This window comes from Anguilla rostrata, chromosome 16, assembly GCF_018555375.3.
Source record: "Anguilla rostrata isolate EN2019 chromosome 16, ASM1855537v3, whole genome shotgun sequence".
NCBI lineage: Eukaryota > Metazoa > Chordata > Actinopteri > Anguilliformes > Anguillidae > Anguilla > Anguilla rostrata.
In genome coordinates, this window is record NC_057948.1 from 34,404,905 (window position 1) to 34,421,259 (window position 16,355).

General features: G+C 49.4%; 1 protein-coding gene across 2 annotated transcripts in view; it reads left to right on the forward strand.

Annotated features, from left to right (window-relative positions):
• The first annotated feature begins 1,351 nt into the window (after positions 1–1,351).
• The window catches only part of lsp1a (lymphocyte specific protein 1 a), a 46,155-nt gene continuing 31,151 nt past the window's right edge, over positions 1,352–16,355 (forward strand). Inside the window, exons 1-2 of one of the 2 annotated variants that reach the window (XM_064313414.1) lie at positions 1,352–1,599; positions 11,704–11,841. In XM_064313414.1, the coding sequence (XP_064169484.1) occupies positions 1,541–1,599; positions 11,704–11,841 (197 nt within the window). In that variant the 5' untranslated portion in view covers positions 1,352–1,540. The remainder of the gene's footprint in view (positions 1,600–11,703; positions 11,842–16,355) is intronic. The other variant, XM_064313415.1, reaches the window with a different exon arrangement.

Below are 16,355 nucleotides of genomic sequence, written 5' to 3' on the forward strand. Positions count from 1 at the left end.
GTATAAATCCAATGGATGCAATGTAAATGCATTGTTACTGTAATGTAATTTACATATTGTGTAAATGCATTGTAAATGCATTACATTGTAATGCATTAGTTAACATTAAAAGGACTTTTTTAAAGGACTAAATAAAAGTTGACGGAATGTTTTCATTGGTCTGGTTCAAACTCAATCAGTTTCCATGAACTTGCGCATAGTAATTAGCGACTGGCAGTTAAATTAAATGTATTTTTTATGAATGGTGATGTCGTCTGATTATGTAGGTGTGTTGTTCTTTTTACTCAATATTTTGTCAATTATAAACCATCCCAAGAGTTTTTTCAACTATGCAGGAAATTGTAACCTCGATCAAAAAAAAAAATAAAAAAAAAATCTAATTTTCCAAGTAAGCAGGTTTGATCAGCTGAATTTTCTCAGGGGGATTTCTGAGGGATAAAAAGTTTTTTAAAAAAAAGTTGTGCTGCGAGGAGAACGAGAAACATTCAGCAATAAATTCCTTATGACTTAACCTATATCCGCTGTAGTAATTAATTGGGACTACTCCAGTCGGGAGGTGTGCCAGCTTCGGAGCAGGAAGCTGTTTGGAAGTGGGCCCGCGCTTGGAGGAAGACAGAGGGTGATATGACACATCGGGTTAGTCTGCAGATTTATGTGCAGAGCGAGAGAGAAAACTAGCCGTCGCTGTGGAACTTGCACCCCAACCCCTCCCTGCCACATTGTGCTCGTGGCAAAACAGACACTGCTACCTATTGTTTCTGCTAATCCCTGCCTTTGTGATGTGAGAGAGAGAGTGTGTGTGTGTGTGGGGTGTGGGGGTGGGGGGTGGGGGAGGCAGGGGTGAGTGTCGGGTGAGGGGTGGGGGGACTGGGTGTGTGTGTGGGGTGGAGGGGGTGGGACTGAGTGTGTGTGTGTGGGTGGTGGGGGGTGGGAGGTGAGTATATGTGTATGTGTGGGGGGGTGAGTGTATGTATCAGTTTGAGCATACATGAGTGTGTGCGTGTCTATGCGCTTGTGAGTGAGTGAAAGGGAAGGGGGAGTGGTTAAGGTGTGAGTGAGAGGGGAGGGGGAGGAGTTAAGATGTGAGTGAGAGGGGAGGGGAGGAGTTAGGGGGGTGAGTGAAGGGGAAGGGGGAGTGGTCAGGGTGGTAGTGGAGCGGTATCCTCTTACGCTTCCCCTGGGAAAGTCACATGACCAGGGCAGCTTTGTGCTGGAGCAGGAGTGGGAGGGGACGCATGCAGCACGGGAGTCTGAGAGAGCACTCAATGAGAACCACATGCGGGGGGCAGGAGAGAGAGAGAGAGGGACAGAGGGAGGGCGGGAGAGAGAGAGAGAGAGAGAGAGAGAGAGAGAGGATCATACAAAGACTCGGATCCCTCCTGGTAACATCACACCACTCTCTGGGATCGTGGGGGAGAAAGGCATCTTTATTATTTTGGGAGTGAATCTCTCGACTTGTGACACGCTCGTACTTTTGTTTCTCTCTCTCTCTCTTTTTTTTCCTGATAAACGGGGAAGCCGAGTAACAAGAAGGAAAAACATGTCCAGTGCCATCCTGAGAAGAAACTCCAGCAAGGAGGGCTTGCAGAACCTACTGAGGTGAGTAGGCAGGATTGTGACACTTTTTTTTTTTTTACAGTTTTTAGTTTTTTGCTTTTTTTTTGGATTACAGCAAGGAGGTTGAATTCTCAGCTCTTTTAAGTTTATAGGTGTGTGTGTGCGAGTGTGTATGTGTGTGTGTGTGTGTGTGTGTGTGTGTGTGTGTGTGTGTGTGCATGTGTGTATGTGTGTGTGTTGACTGTGTGTATGAAACCAGACTCTGCCTTGCCCGGAGCTTTTTGTTCCCAAGACGACCGGTTAGCAGAGGGGGCTGCTCAGGTAAATCCCTGGCGTGAGGCACAGGTATCGGGGGGGGGGGGCAAGCTGGCCGCACGGACTGCGGGAGAGAAATCCCATTACTCTGCTCGTAAATCACACGGCTGAGCTTCAACCTGTAGCCGCGCGCGAACAGAATCCTCCTGCCGCAAGCCGTCGCGCTCTTTCACACGAGCTGAATACGCTCTGTGTAGACGGGTCCTTCTCTGCCAAGCTGAACGCTTGGGGGCGATGCCAGGGTGATCGGTCTGATTGTGCGTTAACCCAGCGATGTGGGACGTGGATGCCGGAGTATTTTAGCTGACTGCACTGGCAGTTTAAACCGGTGAGTCTGATCACAGGTCTGCGGCTGACTGGGATGTGGGACAGAGGTTTCTCTGACTGCATGCTCCAGAAAATTACCCACGATTCCAGAATCTGGGTTTATAGGTAGGGACTCCTCACTCACTGTACAACAGCGGGGGGGGGGGATTGGGAGGCTGTTTTTAATGTACTGCTCAACAGATATCAACCAGGGTTCCTTACTTATTTTTCCACCTACACTGCTGCATAATTAGTTGTAAGCAAATCAGGTTAAGTGCGTTCAGCAATGGCTACCAGGACCGGTACCTGAACCTGCCTGTGTTCTGTTTGTTAGACACTTCCCCCCAAACCAAAAAAGTCCCAGAATTCGGGCATCCTCCGTGCTCTCTCCATGTGCAGCTGGGCAGTTTCGCTGTAAGTTTTTCTCTGGAAACGCTCGTGTCCTGTGGCTATCTTGGCTGGACCTTCAAGATTTCATTTTTTTCCCCCCCTCAATGGGACATCCTGCTGAAATGATGTATGGATAAAAGAAATAAATATAGTGGTGTTGGAGGTGGGGGGGGTGATGTGATAAAGTGGGGGGGCAAAGGGGAGGGGGAGGGGTGCTTTTTGGCTGTAGGGGTGTATCTTGTTTCCTTGCAAAGCTCTGAAAGTGGAGAGAGGGAACATCTTGATTAGGGCTCAGGGGATTGGACCCACTGACCTGTGGTAGGGGCGACAGCGGGCGCACTCTCTCACGGGGCACGCGGGGGGGGGGTGATTAATCTGAACCCCCCCCCCCCACACCCACACACACGCACACAGAGTGTGGAGACCTTGTTTAGATAAATGAGTTTGCTCAGTCTTAATGCACGCAGCTGTGAGAGCTGTGTGTCTCTCAGGGGGCAGGCTCTGGAATTGCCCGTGTGGAACGCGGCCTGCAAAGTGCCTTCCACAATAAATCAACAGATTCCGTAATTCTAACCATGAGAGCCATGTGAAATCAAGGCTGATTTATCACAAAAATTTGGTTTGATTTCTTTGGTCTTGCGCAAAGGTGCACAGGCTCCTGGGAGCACGCAGTTAATCACCACAGTCTGCGGTCTCGCAAGAGGCTGTCTGTGTGACTCCAGTGGCAAATTGAGAAGTGTCCTGTTCGGTCCCGAGTCACACCTGGTTTTGAAACTCTTTGAAAACTTTTGAAGTGCCAGTAAAATTTGAAAGAAGTCCTGCGGACTCCTAAATTACTAAAACGTTGTGCCATGATTTACTGATGGAAGTGTAACTCTTTGCGATGGAATCCCGGACTGGGGTTACAGCTTGCGCAAAGAACGAAGATGAATTGTGAAATATCTTGAAACGTTAAAAAGCACACATGTCGAATAAATAGAACATTTCAGATATTAAATATTCAAAACCCTGACAGCCCATAAGAGTCAAACGGGACCTCGTTTCTGCCCGACCGTCTGAATGTGCGTCTGATCTGAATCAGGAGCAGACGGCCTCCTTAACGCAGGGAGCCAATCAAACGCATCGATACTGTGAGGCCACACCTGGGTCAGGGACGCATCTGAAAATCTTTACGTCTTTAAATTCCTCTAACTTTTCAAAATGCTCCCGCAAAGTCCTGCAAAATTTTCAAAGCCAAAAGGGACTTTTGAATGATGACTTTGCTCTCAGTATCGGTGAAAACCAGGTGCGCATTGTAAAACTGTCGGTAATCTGCGGGGTTGCCTAAATGGGTTAAAGTATCTGAAAATAAGGCAGTTCATTCAGCAGCACAGCGTCTGATCCAGGTGAGGACTGGGGGCTGGCAGAAGGCCGAGGAGCTGAAAGCAAACAGAGTGTTTACTTTAGTCTGCAGACTCAAGTGTGAACCGCGTAGCAACGTTCATTCACCTTTTCTTCTGTGAGATACAACATTCATCCACCTTTTCTTCTGTGAGATACGACATTCATTCACCTTTTCTTCTGTGAGATACAACATTCATCCACCTTTTCTTCTGTGAGATGTGACATTTATGCACCCTTTCTTCTGTAAGATGAGCACAGAAAGGAGCGTAGAATTCTGGGACACATCCCTCCCCCGTCCCCCCCCGCCCCCCCTTCAGTCCTTCCGATCAGCTAAAGCATATATTTTTCCGTCTGCATTCTCTATTCTCATTGTTCAATTGGAAAGAACAACACCTCGGGTTCCTGCTTTTAAGATTTCTGCATTCTGCAGAGAGATTACATGAATTACTTTAAAAAAAAAAAAAAAAAAAACGATTATATGACTGTTTTTAAGTTTTTTAATTTTGTTTCGAGCTCTTGCTGGTCCAGAAGTCCTGACGTCTCGGAATACACGTATCGCCACGGTAACGGGCTGGGAACTCATTTCAGGATAATTATTTTTTTTTTGAATGACTGATGGATGGAGCAGCTCTGTCCGTTAGGAATGCAGGAGGACCGATGACATCACCCTCGGCGAGCGTTCCGCTGGAGCTCGCTAAGACCCTGCGGTTCCGGATCTTTCCGTACGAGCCAGCGCGCGACAGGGCGCCAGCGAAGCGTGCAGGCTGAGGCTGCCGATCAGAGGAATGTCCAGAAAAGGTTTTTTATGTGTTTGTGTGTGTGTGTGTAAAAGTCACCCCATCATGACTATGGCTGGCATGAAGCGGACCATTCTTATCAGAGGCTGGTCTGGTGTTCTGTTTCAGTTGTTTGTGTTAACGGTTGGGGTTGGGGTTGGGGTTGGGGTTGGGGCTGGTGTCGGGGCTTTGGGGTGGGGTGGGGTGGGGTGGCGTGTGGGGGTGGGATCAGGTCAAATGGTGGGCTCTGGTGTGAATCAGGACTGCGTAACCCATGATCCTTCAGTGCCGTGGCAGGCGCCCGGTGATGTCAGAGCCCGGGCATTCGCCCGAGAGCAGCGGCGTTTCGGTTTGCTCAGCGCGACCCCCTCCTGCCCCGCGTCAACACCGCCCCCGGGGTGATAAGAGCCAGAGGAATGGGGCGGGGTAGGCTGGCTCTGCCCCCCCCCCCCCGTCCCCTTCTGCCAAATTATGCACCGGAGTGTCCCCCCCCCCCAGGGGCCTTGCACCTTTTGGGCTGACACCGACCGTGAGTGCAAAGGAAAACAAAAACCAAAAGCAGCATTTCACCTCGTCCCGGTTTGTGCAGACCACCCCCAGTGCGAGGCAGGGCGGGAGACTGGGAAAACTCCACTCCTCAAGGGGGGTGGGGGGGGGGGTGGGTTAAGCTCTTTTTTAAAGTGGGGTGGGGGCACATGGGGACAGGAGAAATAGGGGATTCTGCAGTAGCGCTTTGAAGAGCACGCTAATGCGCCAAACACAGTAATGCACTAACTGCAGTAATGCACCAACCACGACGGCTATTCTCAGCCTCTCAGGGAATCTGTGACACCTTCATCCTCTGTAAAGAAAGTTGCTTTATAGGTTCCAGTGGAGAGTCAACATCTCCCTACGGGACGTTTTTATTGGGCTTCTGAATACCCAGTGGATTTAGGAGCGGGAAGGTGGGGGGGTGGGGGTGAGGAGGGGTGGGGGGGGTCTATAAACACAACGTTTCAGCTCAGTAATGGCCCCGGCTGACTCCCCTTTGTCTAATAAACAAACGGACCGGTCTCTGAGTGGTCCCCCAGAACTGCTGTGGGTTAGGGGAAATGAGGTCTGATAAAGTTTGTGGGCCACACCGGGGTCCCCGAATCTCAGCTGCGGCCTGGCGGTACGCTCTCTGCTTCAGAAAGGAGGGGTTCCACGCACCCCAGCTACATTCTGGAATATTCCTGCCTCCGTCTGTTTTTTTTTCTCGAGTTAATGAATGATTTTTGTTCCCTTTACAGCTCCAGTGAGTGATTGTTTTTCGATCAGATTTTCCTTTGTCCCGCGTAAGGGGAAAAAAATAAACGGTTTGGCTTGTCAGGCAGGGAGTATTTTGTAAGCTGTGTGCATATGATTATGAAAACCCCCCTTTTTGTCATCGTTTTTGGGGTGTTGTGCGAGTTGGATCAACTACTGATTGTCATTAAAAAAAAAAACACATTTTTAAAGCATGGCGATGGCACATTACATGACTCGGTGACGTCCTTGGAGAGTTCTCCTCAGTGGCATCATCAAAAATGACTCTTGGGTCCAACTCAATGCAGCTTTTATTGCTTGGACTTGCTTCATGGATATGACCTCATCCAGCTGAGATGCCCCCCCCCCCACCCCCACCCTGCCCCCCTTTTCCCTTCAGTATCTGTGTCACAGACCTCAGTTGGCTTTTCACTTACATGGGGGGGAAGAAAGGAAACGCATTATGGCTTTAACCTTCAGCACTGAAGGGAGTGCGTTCCTGATTCGAGCAGAGCCTGTGGAGCGGATTGGATTGGAGGAACGAAAGGTTATGGAAACCGGCCCCCCCCTCCCCCCCAAATCTCTACGGGACATTAGGGGAAACGGCTCCAGCACGACAGCCAGACAGACAGCCACACAAGCCTTTTGCCTTTTGGCAACAGCTTCATTTCACCAGCCAGGAATGTACAGAGGTTCTCGGGCGGCCAAAATCCATAATAATGCGAGCATTCATCCCGGTTCAGCCTGACCGCCAAGCCGTTCGCCCCTTCTTACCGCGAACAAAACCGAATTAGCGTCGCTTTTTAAAAAATTATTTTCACAAGATTCGGTTGTTAATTTCCAGCAATCGCCAAGCCCGTGATGGCACGTATATATACCGTTCGGTTTTCGGCTTCATTATGGGATGGATTTAATTCTAATATCCCAAAACCGCACTGTGGATAGGATAGTTTGAACTCCAGCTTTGGTCTGACATCATACTTGGGCAAAGCTCCAGGCAGCCAATCGCAGAGGAGGGAGGTGGATGAGTCAGCGTTAGTCTCAGGCACTGGGGGTTTTTTTTGTGTGCAGAAGTTCTTTTTCCAGCAGGAAATGAGCAGTGGAATTGTGCCTGTTGAATTCAGGGTCAGGAAAGAGGGAGAGAAGTTGACAAGTTCACACTCCTCTTCTCTGGCCATCTTGTCATCCCTCTTTCTCCCTGTCCTGTATGTCCCCCCCCCACAACCCTTGCATCACATTTAGTCTAATTTCCCATATAGAAATTGAATATCCTAAAATTATACTGAAATAAAATGCTATCAAGATATCAGTACAAGTAACACTTCCCAATCTTGGCAAATATGCAAATGAAATTTTATTTCTTTTTGTTTTTTTTTTTTCTTTTCTGGTTGGCCGAACATACCTCTCGTTCGCGGTCCCTCTCTAATGGACATTCTGGGGTTATGACGGACTGACACCGCAGTGCCGTTAAGGCGTTTACGAGCGTTTGACATACCCCTGAACGCTGGAGAAGGTTGTGACCCTTTCTGGCAGAATTGTTTATTTCCTGCTTATCTGCCGGAGCAGGGTCAGTTGGAATCCACTGATGCATCATGAGAGGAGTTGAGATGCATCAGAAAACACAAAGAAGTTAAAATAAACACTGCACTTGTTTAGTCTGTCAAAAAAACTGCCTGCAATGTGTAGAGTGTGACATTTGTTAATTGGAACATGAAAATGTATATACTTTTGATAAAGGCGTTACAATTGATTGCTCATAGAATTGCAGGCTCAGATTATTGGAGGACCGGTTGCAGCAGACTTTGTCAAGCCGTTCTCAAATGGATGCTCTGGGCCAACAAAAGGCAGATGTCTTTGTGCCGTTAAGACGTTTTCCTGAGCGCAGTATAACATACCTCCACAAAATGCTGTCGAAGGCCCGATTGACCCTTGGTTTGGTGGAAGGCTTCTTTGTAAGCTTTATCTCCACGTACCCTGTGTGCCCAGCACCCAACCCCGAGCCCCCCCCCTCCCAGAGTGGCTCCAAACCCGGGCCTGTCAGTCTTCCTCACCCACGATCCAAAAAACACCGTCCCATCTGGATCTGCAACTATCACCTCCCGCCCCCCTGCACTGCACCCAGCCCAAGCGTGATGGGACTTGCTCTGCTGTGCATTTGCAGACGGGGTAAAGTAGCCCAGAACACTTCCAGGATTTGAAGCTCTTATGCGCACTCCCCCACCACCCCCCCAGGCGCTGTTGCTTTTGAACAGGACTCTAAAGGAAGCCGAGCGGGCATATTGTTGTAATTGTCAAGAGAGCAAACCCCGGCGTAGACATAAAACAGAGTTTTTGGCACGTCGGTCTTCTACTACTGTCAGGCGAGAGAGAGGGGAGACAGACAGAGAGAGAAAACGTTTTGGGGGGTGGGGGGGGGGTGTTTAGACTGATGGGGGGTGTCAGCTGGGGGGTGTTAGGGAGGGAGAGAGAAGGGGAAGAGAACAAGGGGGAGATACAAAGAGAGAGAGAGTAGAAGAAAGGAAAATATTTTTCTCTGATGTGGCTTCCTGAAGACCGGAAGATGGGGTTTCTCGAGGAGCAGAAGGTTGCTGTGGAATCGGTTAGCGAAACGAAGCCTATCGTTTATCCAAGGCCATCATCCTGATTACAGACTAAATAACCAAACGCAAACCAAATGAAAGCAACGAACTGCAGTCCGTCATCTCGTCATGTCCCCTTTTCTTTCCAGCGCAGGGAATTGTGGGTATTTTTTTGTGGCATGTGGCTGGGGTGGTTCCTCAACGTGGGTAACTGGGACCAAGCTTCTTACAGTGCAGGGAATTGTGGGTATTTTGGGCCTTTTGGTGACACTATCGGCTTCTTTGTGTTGGCGATTGGGACATAGGTGCAGGGTGCGGGCCTGCGGCTGTGTTTGGGGCTGAGCCTGTGTTTGGGGCTGAGTCTGTGTTCGGGGCTGTGTTTGGGGCAGTGGCTGTGGGGGGATAAGGTGGGGGGGCGGGGGGGGCATATGGGGTGGAACTGGAACTGTGGCAGAGAATAAAAAAGGTGGTGATGTCCTTGAAATTTCACCGGGGCAGGGAGACCAGACAGTGTTCCTTTGATCAGTGGGGGTATTTATGGGCTCCACCCCCCCCACCCCCCACCCCGTCACAAACAGATTTAAGCCAAAAACCATCGTAAAACTGCAGAGGCCCTGGAGCTGGCTGTCGCTGGGCAGCATGCCCCCCCCCCACCAGGGCCTCCTTACCGACCCGTTAGAGATGCACACATGCACACCAGAACTGGCCCAGACACTGAGTCAGTGTATGCTGTGATCTGGTAAATGGTAAATGGACTGCATTTATATAGCGCTTTTATCCAAAGCGCTTTACAATTGATGCCTCTCATTCGCCAGAGCAGTTAGGAGTTAGGAGTCTTGCTCAAGGACACTTCGACACGTCCAGGGCGGGGTTTGAACCGGCAACCCTTCGACTACCAGACAATCGGTCTTACCTCCTGAGCTATGTCGCCCCATCATGATCTGTTGAACTAACACAGAGACAGGACAAACAGGACAGACAGACCGACAGACAGACTGACAGGACAGATGAGCTCTGCAGTCTGAGTTCCCCCTCCTCTCCCCACACTTCTCTTTATCCAGGGATGAGCAAACAGTGTCCGGGGTCAGCAGGCAGGCTGAAACGCTCGCAAAAAACAGTGCAAGAGCACAGCTCTAACTGAACACTGCAGCTCTAACTGAACACTGAACACTGCAGCTTCACCTGAACACTGAACACTGCAGCTCGAACCGAGAGCTGCAGCTCTCCCAGAATACTGCAGGTCTGTCTGGACACTGTAGTTTTACCTGATCACTACAACCGTAGCAGAGCTTTGAACGCTGCAGGTCCACCTGCACAGTAACTCCTGACTGCTGCTGAGTCCATCCCGTTAGTGCTCAGGATGATGGTTAGGGACAGAAAGACAAACACACCGACCTCTCTCCAAAGGCATCTCCATGGAAACGGATACGCAGCATGTATGAGAGCGGAGCCGCGAGCCTGGGTTTCCTGAGCTCTACACGCGCACACACCTCCAGCGCGCGCAGGGTCTGCGTCCTATCGGCAGCCTGCATGCAGCTCAAACCCTCCGAGGCGGCGCCACACATTTGGTTTGTGTTAGGAAGCCGTACTTCCCGGTGCGTCGCTCAGCGTCTCTCTGCGTTCTCGCGCTGTGGATTTCGGCAGGGCTTTTGTGTTTTTTTTTTTTTTGTTTGTTTTGCGTGTGAGTGAAAAGGGTGTGAAATTGCAGTTTATGCCCAAACTGCACTGCCATAGCCTACGAAGGACAAAAAACAAACAAAAAACAAAACGACGATTAAAGGCATATTTTCCTAAATGTGTTAGAATTTCCACTCTGCTCTAAGTTGTCTTCGGGCGATTCTGCGCATTTCTGAGCTGACATAAAACCAGCCACTGGAGAGGTCTTTGATTCTAATGGTGACGGAACCTCTCCTGAACTGAGGCGGATTTGGTTCTCAAATCATTCAAAAACCGCAAACGCAATTTGCCTTTTATTTTGAATAACAGACCTAAGGAAGCCTCGCGGCTTTTAGTTTCTCTCAGAACATTACGAGTGTGGTGGAGACCGAAATTAACGGGCACGGTTGTGCAAAATTAAACGATACTCAAAGGACAAAGCACATATTACTTTCAGACTGAACAGAGGCTGTTTCATGAGCCCCCAACACATTTCTTTTGCTCTCACACTCAGTAAATTTGGACTCCCCGCATGAGCACGGGTCCCACTGGTGTAGGCTACTTAATATCCGAGAACTGCCAGAAGAAAGTTCTGGAAAACCAGACAGTGCATTGTGTCCACTACCATTGCCCACTTTTCATTGGCGTTCTCAGCGGCTGCCATTAGTTGATATTAGTTGCGCAAAAGCAACTGCTTTCGTCCATAGAACCAAATGTAAGCGGTTTATCTGACTCAGTCTGCTGTGCGGCAACATTTACAAGAATTAAAATTATTCCGGCTTTTTGCAACTCCGTCGTGTCCCGTCACTGAGTAAATATTTGGTCTCCGTTTGGTACTCTGCGCAAATGTGGAGAAACGTGGTGACTGCCATTTTCCGTGCTTGTATAATTTTAGGGGAATTAATTTGGCGGATGTGTCTGCGAAAGACACAGCCGATCGAAATGTGTTATTGCGACATGGACAATTAAATGCAGAGCGTGTTTACAGCTGACGTAAACAAATAGCAATTTCCCGTTTTTTTCATAAGCTCCTGGAGGTCGCGAGCGTGCGAGCGCCTCGCTGCAGCCAGCACCGAGTCGCGGAGCAGATGTTCCCTTGGCTCAGTCTCCCATTCTGATGCGTTTCCAGGTCATTGTTTAGAAATATCTTCTCGCTGGTCATTTGGTCCTTTGTTTAAACGACTAGCCAACGTTCATGTTTTACTTTTTTTTTAAAACTTGTTTCTTGGATGATGGATTGCAGATTGTTTCCAAATGCTGTTTAACTTTAGCTGGCGTTTTTACTGACCTCTATTTTACGCCAGTTATGTCTCAATGTGGAACTATTCATGCTTATTTTTAAAAAATAAGACAACACTCTATTAAAATAAAGCTTAGCGAGATTGTCATATGTGTATATTGTCATTAAATTAATTCAGTGTAGATACAAAAATTGAAGCATGGTTATTTTTATTTTCCTGCCCTTCTCAACTCAGAATCACCGCGCAGCGGAGCATCGAGGATGCCGAGGAGATCGAGCGAGAGCGGCGCCGCCGGGCGCGTGAAGCTTTCCGCAGCACGAGCAGCCAGTCCGACTCCCCGCGGGACGGCGGGACCGCGGCCGAGGACAGCCCGTAAGTAAGCGGCGCCTCGCGCGCAGTTCACATCCCTGATCAGCCACTGCCACTAACGGTGCTTGGCAGCGGTGGTCCGCGTGGAGCCAGACGGAGGTTTAAAAACCCGATATCTTAATGGGCTCTCCTATTTTCTCTCAGTCGGTGGCGGCTTCATCTCAGTGTAATGTCTCACGGGGGGGGAAGAGTGGTTTGCTTCACGTCATTTGAGGTGTGCTTTCTGTAGGCGAGTAAAGTAAAACTGTTGATGTGCTTGATAAGATCTTTCAGGTGAGCTCATGCTTCCAGGTGAGCTCATTACCCTCACCTGAGTAATAGCTAAGACAGGATGATTGATGGCAATGGCTTAAAGGAAGAAGCTGTGAGAATCTAAGATTTTGTTCAATGCAATCAATTATATTACAGTGAGTGTTTAGCTATACCAGTAGGTACTCATCCGAGTGTTATATCCACCTTGTTATACTGATTTACATTAGAAAATCCAAATCTATAAATGTGCTTAGAATACTCATTTAAATGGGTGAAGGGTACAATGGGTGTACCTTTGAGGGTACTGCCCCAGTGACAAGCCACTGTACCTCTATCGGCGCATTGTTTGTGCATTTTTTTCTGACCGTGTAGGAAGAGTGTCTGCCCATAGCAGAAGGCTTTATGGGCACCAGACTCCTTCATCATGATTGGCCCAGCAGCTCCATGCAGTAGTTAGTGATGGAGATGGTTAGCCTGTGCTAGCACGTGCATGCTTAGCGGCAGACGGCTGGAACGGTTTCTGAATGGAGATGGTTAGCCTGTGCTAGCGCGTGCATGCTTAGCGTCAGACGGCTGGAACGGTTTGTGAATGGAGATGATTTGATTGTGCTAGCAGGGGGATGCTTAGCGTCAGACGGCTGAAATGGTTTCTGAATGGAGCTGGTTAGCCTGTGCTAGCGCGTGCATGCTTAGCGTCAGACGGCTGAAACGGTTTCTGAATGGAGATGGTTAGCCTGTGCTAGCACGTGCATGCTTAGCGGCAGACGGCTGGAACGGTCTCTGAATGAAGATGATTTGATTGTGCTAGCGCGTGGATGCTTAGCGGCAGACGGCTGAAACGGTTTCTGAATGGAGATGGTTAGCCTGTGCTAGCACGTGGATGCTTAGCGTCAGACGGCTGGAACGGTTTCTGAATGGAGATGGTTAGCCTGTGCTAGCACGTGCATGCTTAGCGGCAGACGGCTGAAATGGTTTCTGAATGGAGATGATTAGCCTGTGCTAGCACGTGGATGCTTAGCGGCAGACGGCTGGAACGGTTTGTGAATGGAGATGGTTAGCCTGTGCTAGCACGTGCATGCTTAGCGGCAGACGGCTGAAATGGTTTCTGAATGGAGATGATTAGCCTGTGCTAGCACGTGCATGCTTAGCGGCAGACGGCTGAAACGGTTTCTGAATGGAGATGGTTAGCCTGTGCTAGCACGTGCATGCTTAGCGGCAGACGGCTGAAACGGTTTCTGAATGGACGTAGCAAGAATTCAAGGCGGACAAGGACAAGGCAGGGCTAATCCCCATTTGCTCTGTGTGGCTCAGTGTGTGGAGAACGCAGGGACTAAGAATGTTTACTGCAGAGTTTAAACAAGGTCATTCAGTCTCTCTCTCTCTCTCTCTCTCTCTCTCTCTCTCTACCCATCCATACACTCCTGTTGTCTCATTCCCTCCATCCCTTTGATTGTCATTGCACTCGTCTCGCTCATTCTCTCACCACATCTCTCTTTCCCTCCCCATTTCGCTGTCTATCTTACTCTCTGTTTCTCCCCCTCTTTCTTTTGTCTATTCCTCTGTCGGGTTTCTTTTACTCTTCCCCCTCACCTCTTCGTTTACTCTTCCTCTCGTCATTTTCCTCTCCTCCTCCTCCTCCCTAAACCTCCCTCAGTCTCACACTTTCTTTCTCTCTCTGCATCCCTCCGAACTCTGATTGTCTTATCTCACTGTCTCATTTCCCGCCTCTCTCAGTCCTGTGTCTGACTTTGTGACTCTCCCTCTCTCTCTCTTTGTCTCTCATGTTTCTCTTCCCTCACTCTCTGCCCTGCTGTCTGCCTCCAGCACCTCCACTCTGTAACTCTCCCCCCTCTCTCCCCCCTCTCTTTATCACTCTCTCCTTCCCTCCCCCCCCCCTCTCTCCCTTGGAGGAGGAGGGCATCCAGCAGCCAGTTCATGACTCAAGCCCTTAAGAATGTTTACTACGGAGCGGCTCGCTCACTGCCCCTCTGCGCGGCTCCTAATGATCGACCTTCTCCACCACTCGCTCGTGCGTCTGTGTGTGTGTGTGTATGCCTGTGTGTGTGTGTGTGTGTGTGGGGGGGGGGGGGGGGATGTGGGGGGGGGGATCTCACTGCTGGCCCCTTAGGGTCAGAGGAATGCAGATTACTCACACAAGGCAGTATTATGGAAGGCTGAACCTGTGAGCTCTGAACGACTGCCTTCGCTGAGCATTCTGCATAGTGACGGAACTGATGTACAGTGTTGGAAATCTCTGGAAATTTCCATGACATATTATCCTCTATTATTCTGTTATTCTGACAACAGACAAATTAGATAAACAGATAGACAGACAGATAGATGGATTATATTTGTTGTAGGAAATTGTAGGATTGGTAACATTGTCATTGCTTGTCTGGGGCTGATGTCACATTCTGTAGTGGACATTCACATTTAAACGGTCCCTGAGGGAATCTTGTGGAGCACGTCCGCTGTACACTGTCCTGGCTCCGCGGTGCTCCCAGGGGTCAAAGGTCAACGGTGGGGTCACAAAGGGAGCCCCTTTTGCCGCGGCCGGTTGGCTTTTTCAGTGTTCTGACGGCGTTCGGGCGGGGCAGTTTTCTCTCACAGTTTGCGAGTACGTGCCAGTCCACCCGCTCTACCCGGGATGCTACTTGACGGTGTACTATTCGTTGGCAAGACAGTGTGTGGCACGGTCCATGACTCGAGCCATGTGTGAGGTCCCCCATCCCCCACCCCCAACCCCCGTCCCGTCCCAGGCGAGGGTTCGATCCCCCTGCCAGGGCACCTCCTGAGCTGTGATCCTGTCATGCTGTGAGCCGGTACCCTCGTCTTTCGACCTGTCTGAATTCCAAACAAAAAAAGGAGTTCAAAATAGAAATGGACGGTCATGGGCTCTCTGCTCTCCTGTACAAAATAGAAAGTATAATTTTTGTTGTGAAAGTTTGAACTTTTTGTGGAGAACAGTGAGAAAGTTTTGGTGATCTAGCGAGTGAGGAATCCGGGCACTACCTTGAGTGTTTCTTTTTTTTCGGGAGAATGTTCCAGATTGCAACTAAAGTGCGTTCTGGGAAAATGAGTTTTTCTCTCATAGAAATCCTGTTTAATCATCTCTCTGGAATTTGGGCTGCATTCCATTCAGACAGCTCCTGGGACTATAAAGCGCCCTCTCATTCTGGGTCCTTTAATAGGCTTCACTTTTTCCTCTTATTAATCCAATGCATTTTTGGCCTGGATTTGTGGTAGATAAGTGCAGGTCCTGGGGTTTGTGGTTTAATGGCACGGGTCCTGTGGTTTGTGGATCAGAAGCACAGGTCCTGAAGTTCAACCTGAGGGAAAGCTATGCTGGTGGAAAAGGTGGAACAGGGCAGGTGCTGTGGGTTTTGTTTTTGAGAAACAGGATGATGTCAGTCTTGCGTTTTATTTGCACACAGAAAAATGCCTGGGACAGGATCTTACACTGAAGCATCTCCTCTGTGTGTATAAACGCAGGGCACAGCTGTCCTACCATTACCTCACTCCATCTCCTGACACACATACACACACACACACAAACGCCCATGCATGCGTACACACACGCACACACACACACACACACACAGTTTCTTCCCCGCCTCCGTCCTGTACCCCCCACCCCCTCCCCCTGTCCCTAACCCTGTGCCCCGTGTCTCTGTGTCCATCCTCTGTCTCAGCTCTCTCATCATGTCTCGCGGGGAAACAGCTGCCGGAACATTCCGTGGACCCATTAGCTGACATCAGGCCCGTCCTGGTTTTTAGGTGGTCCGTCTGCAATGCTAGCAGACCAGGGCGGGTCAGTTGTTTATATTGGGAGTGTAAATCGGAAATGTGTGCCGTGTGCGTGCGTGTGTGTGTGTGCGCGGGTGTGAGTTTGTGAGTTTCGGTACATGTGCGTGTGTGTGTGTGTGTTCCTCCTCAGGACTGATGTGCTGATTTTTGATCAAGAAGTGGGGGGTCAGTAGTGTTTAGAGACCCTCCTGTTTCTGTATGCACATCCTGTCTCTTCCCATTGAAAATGAATTCAGGTCCTGAAGTCCTGTTTAAAGGCTCAAATTCAATAGATTTTGACCTTTTAACCTTTTCTTGTTCACTCCATCTGGAGCTGACTGACTAATACTGTATACTTCAGTTCATATGGAATTTCACCATCATAAAACAAACATAATGAGAACAGGCCGTTCAGCCCATCTAGAACATGAGAACATAAGAACACACAATGAGGAGAACAGGCCATTCTGCCCATCTAG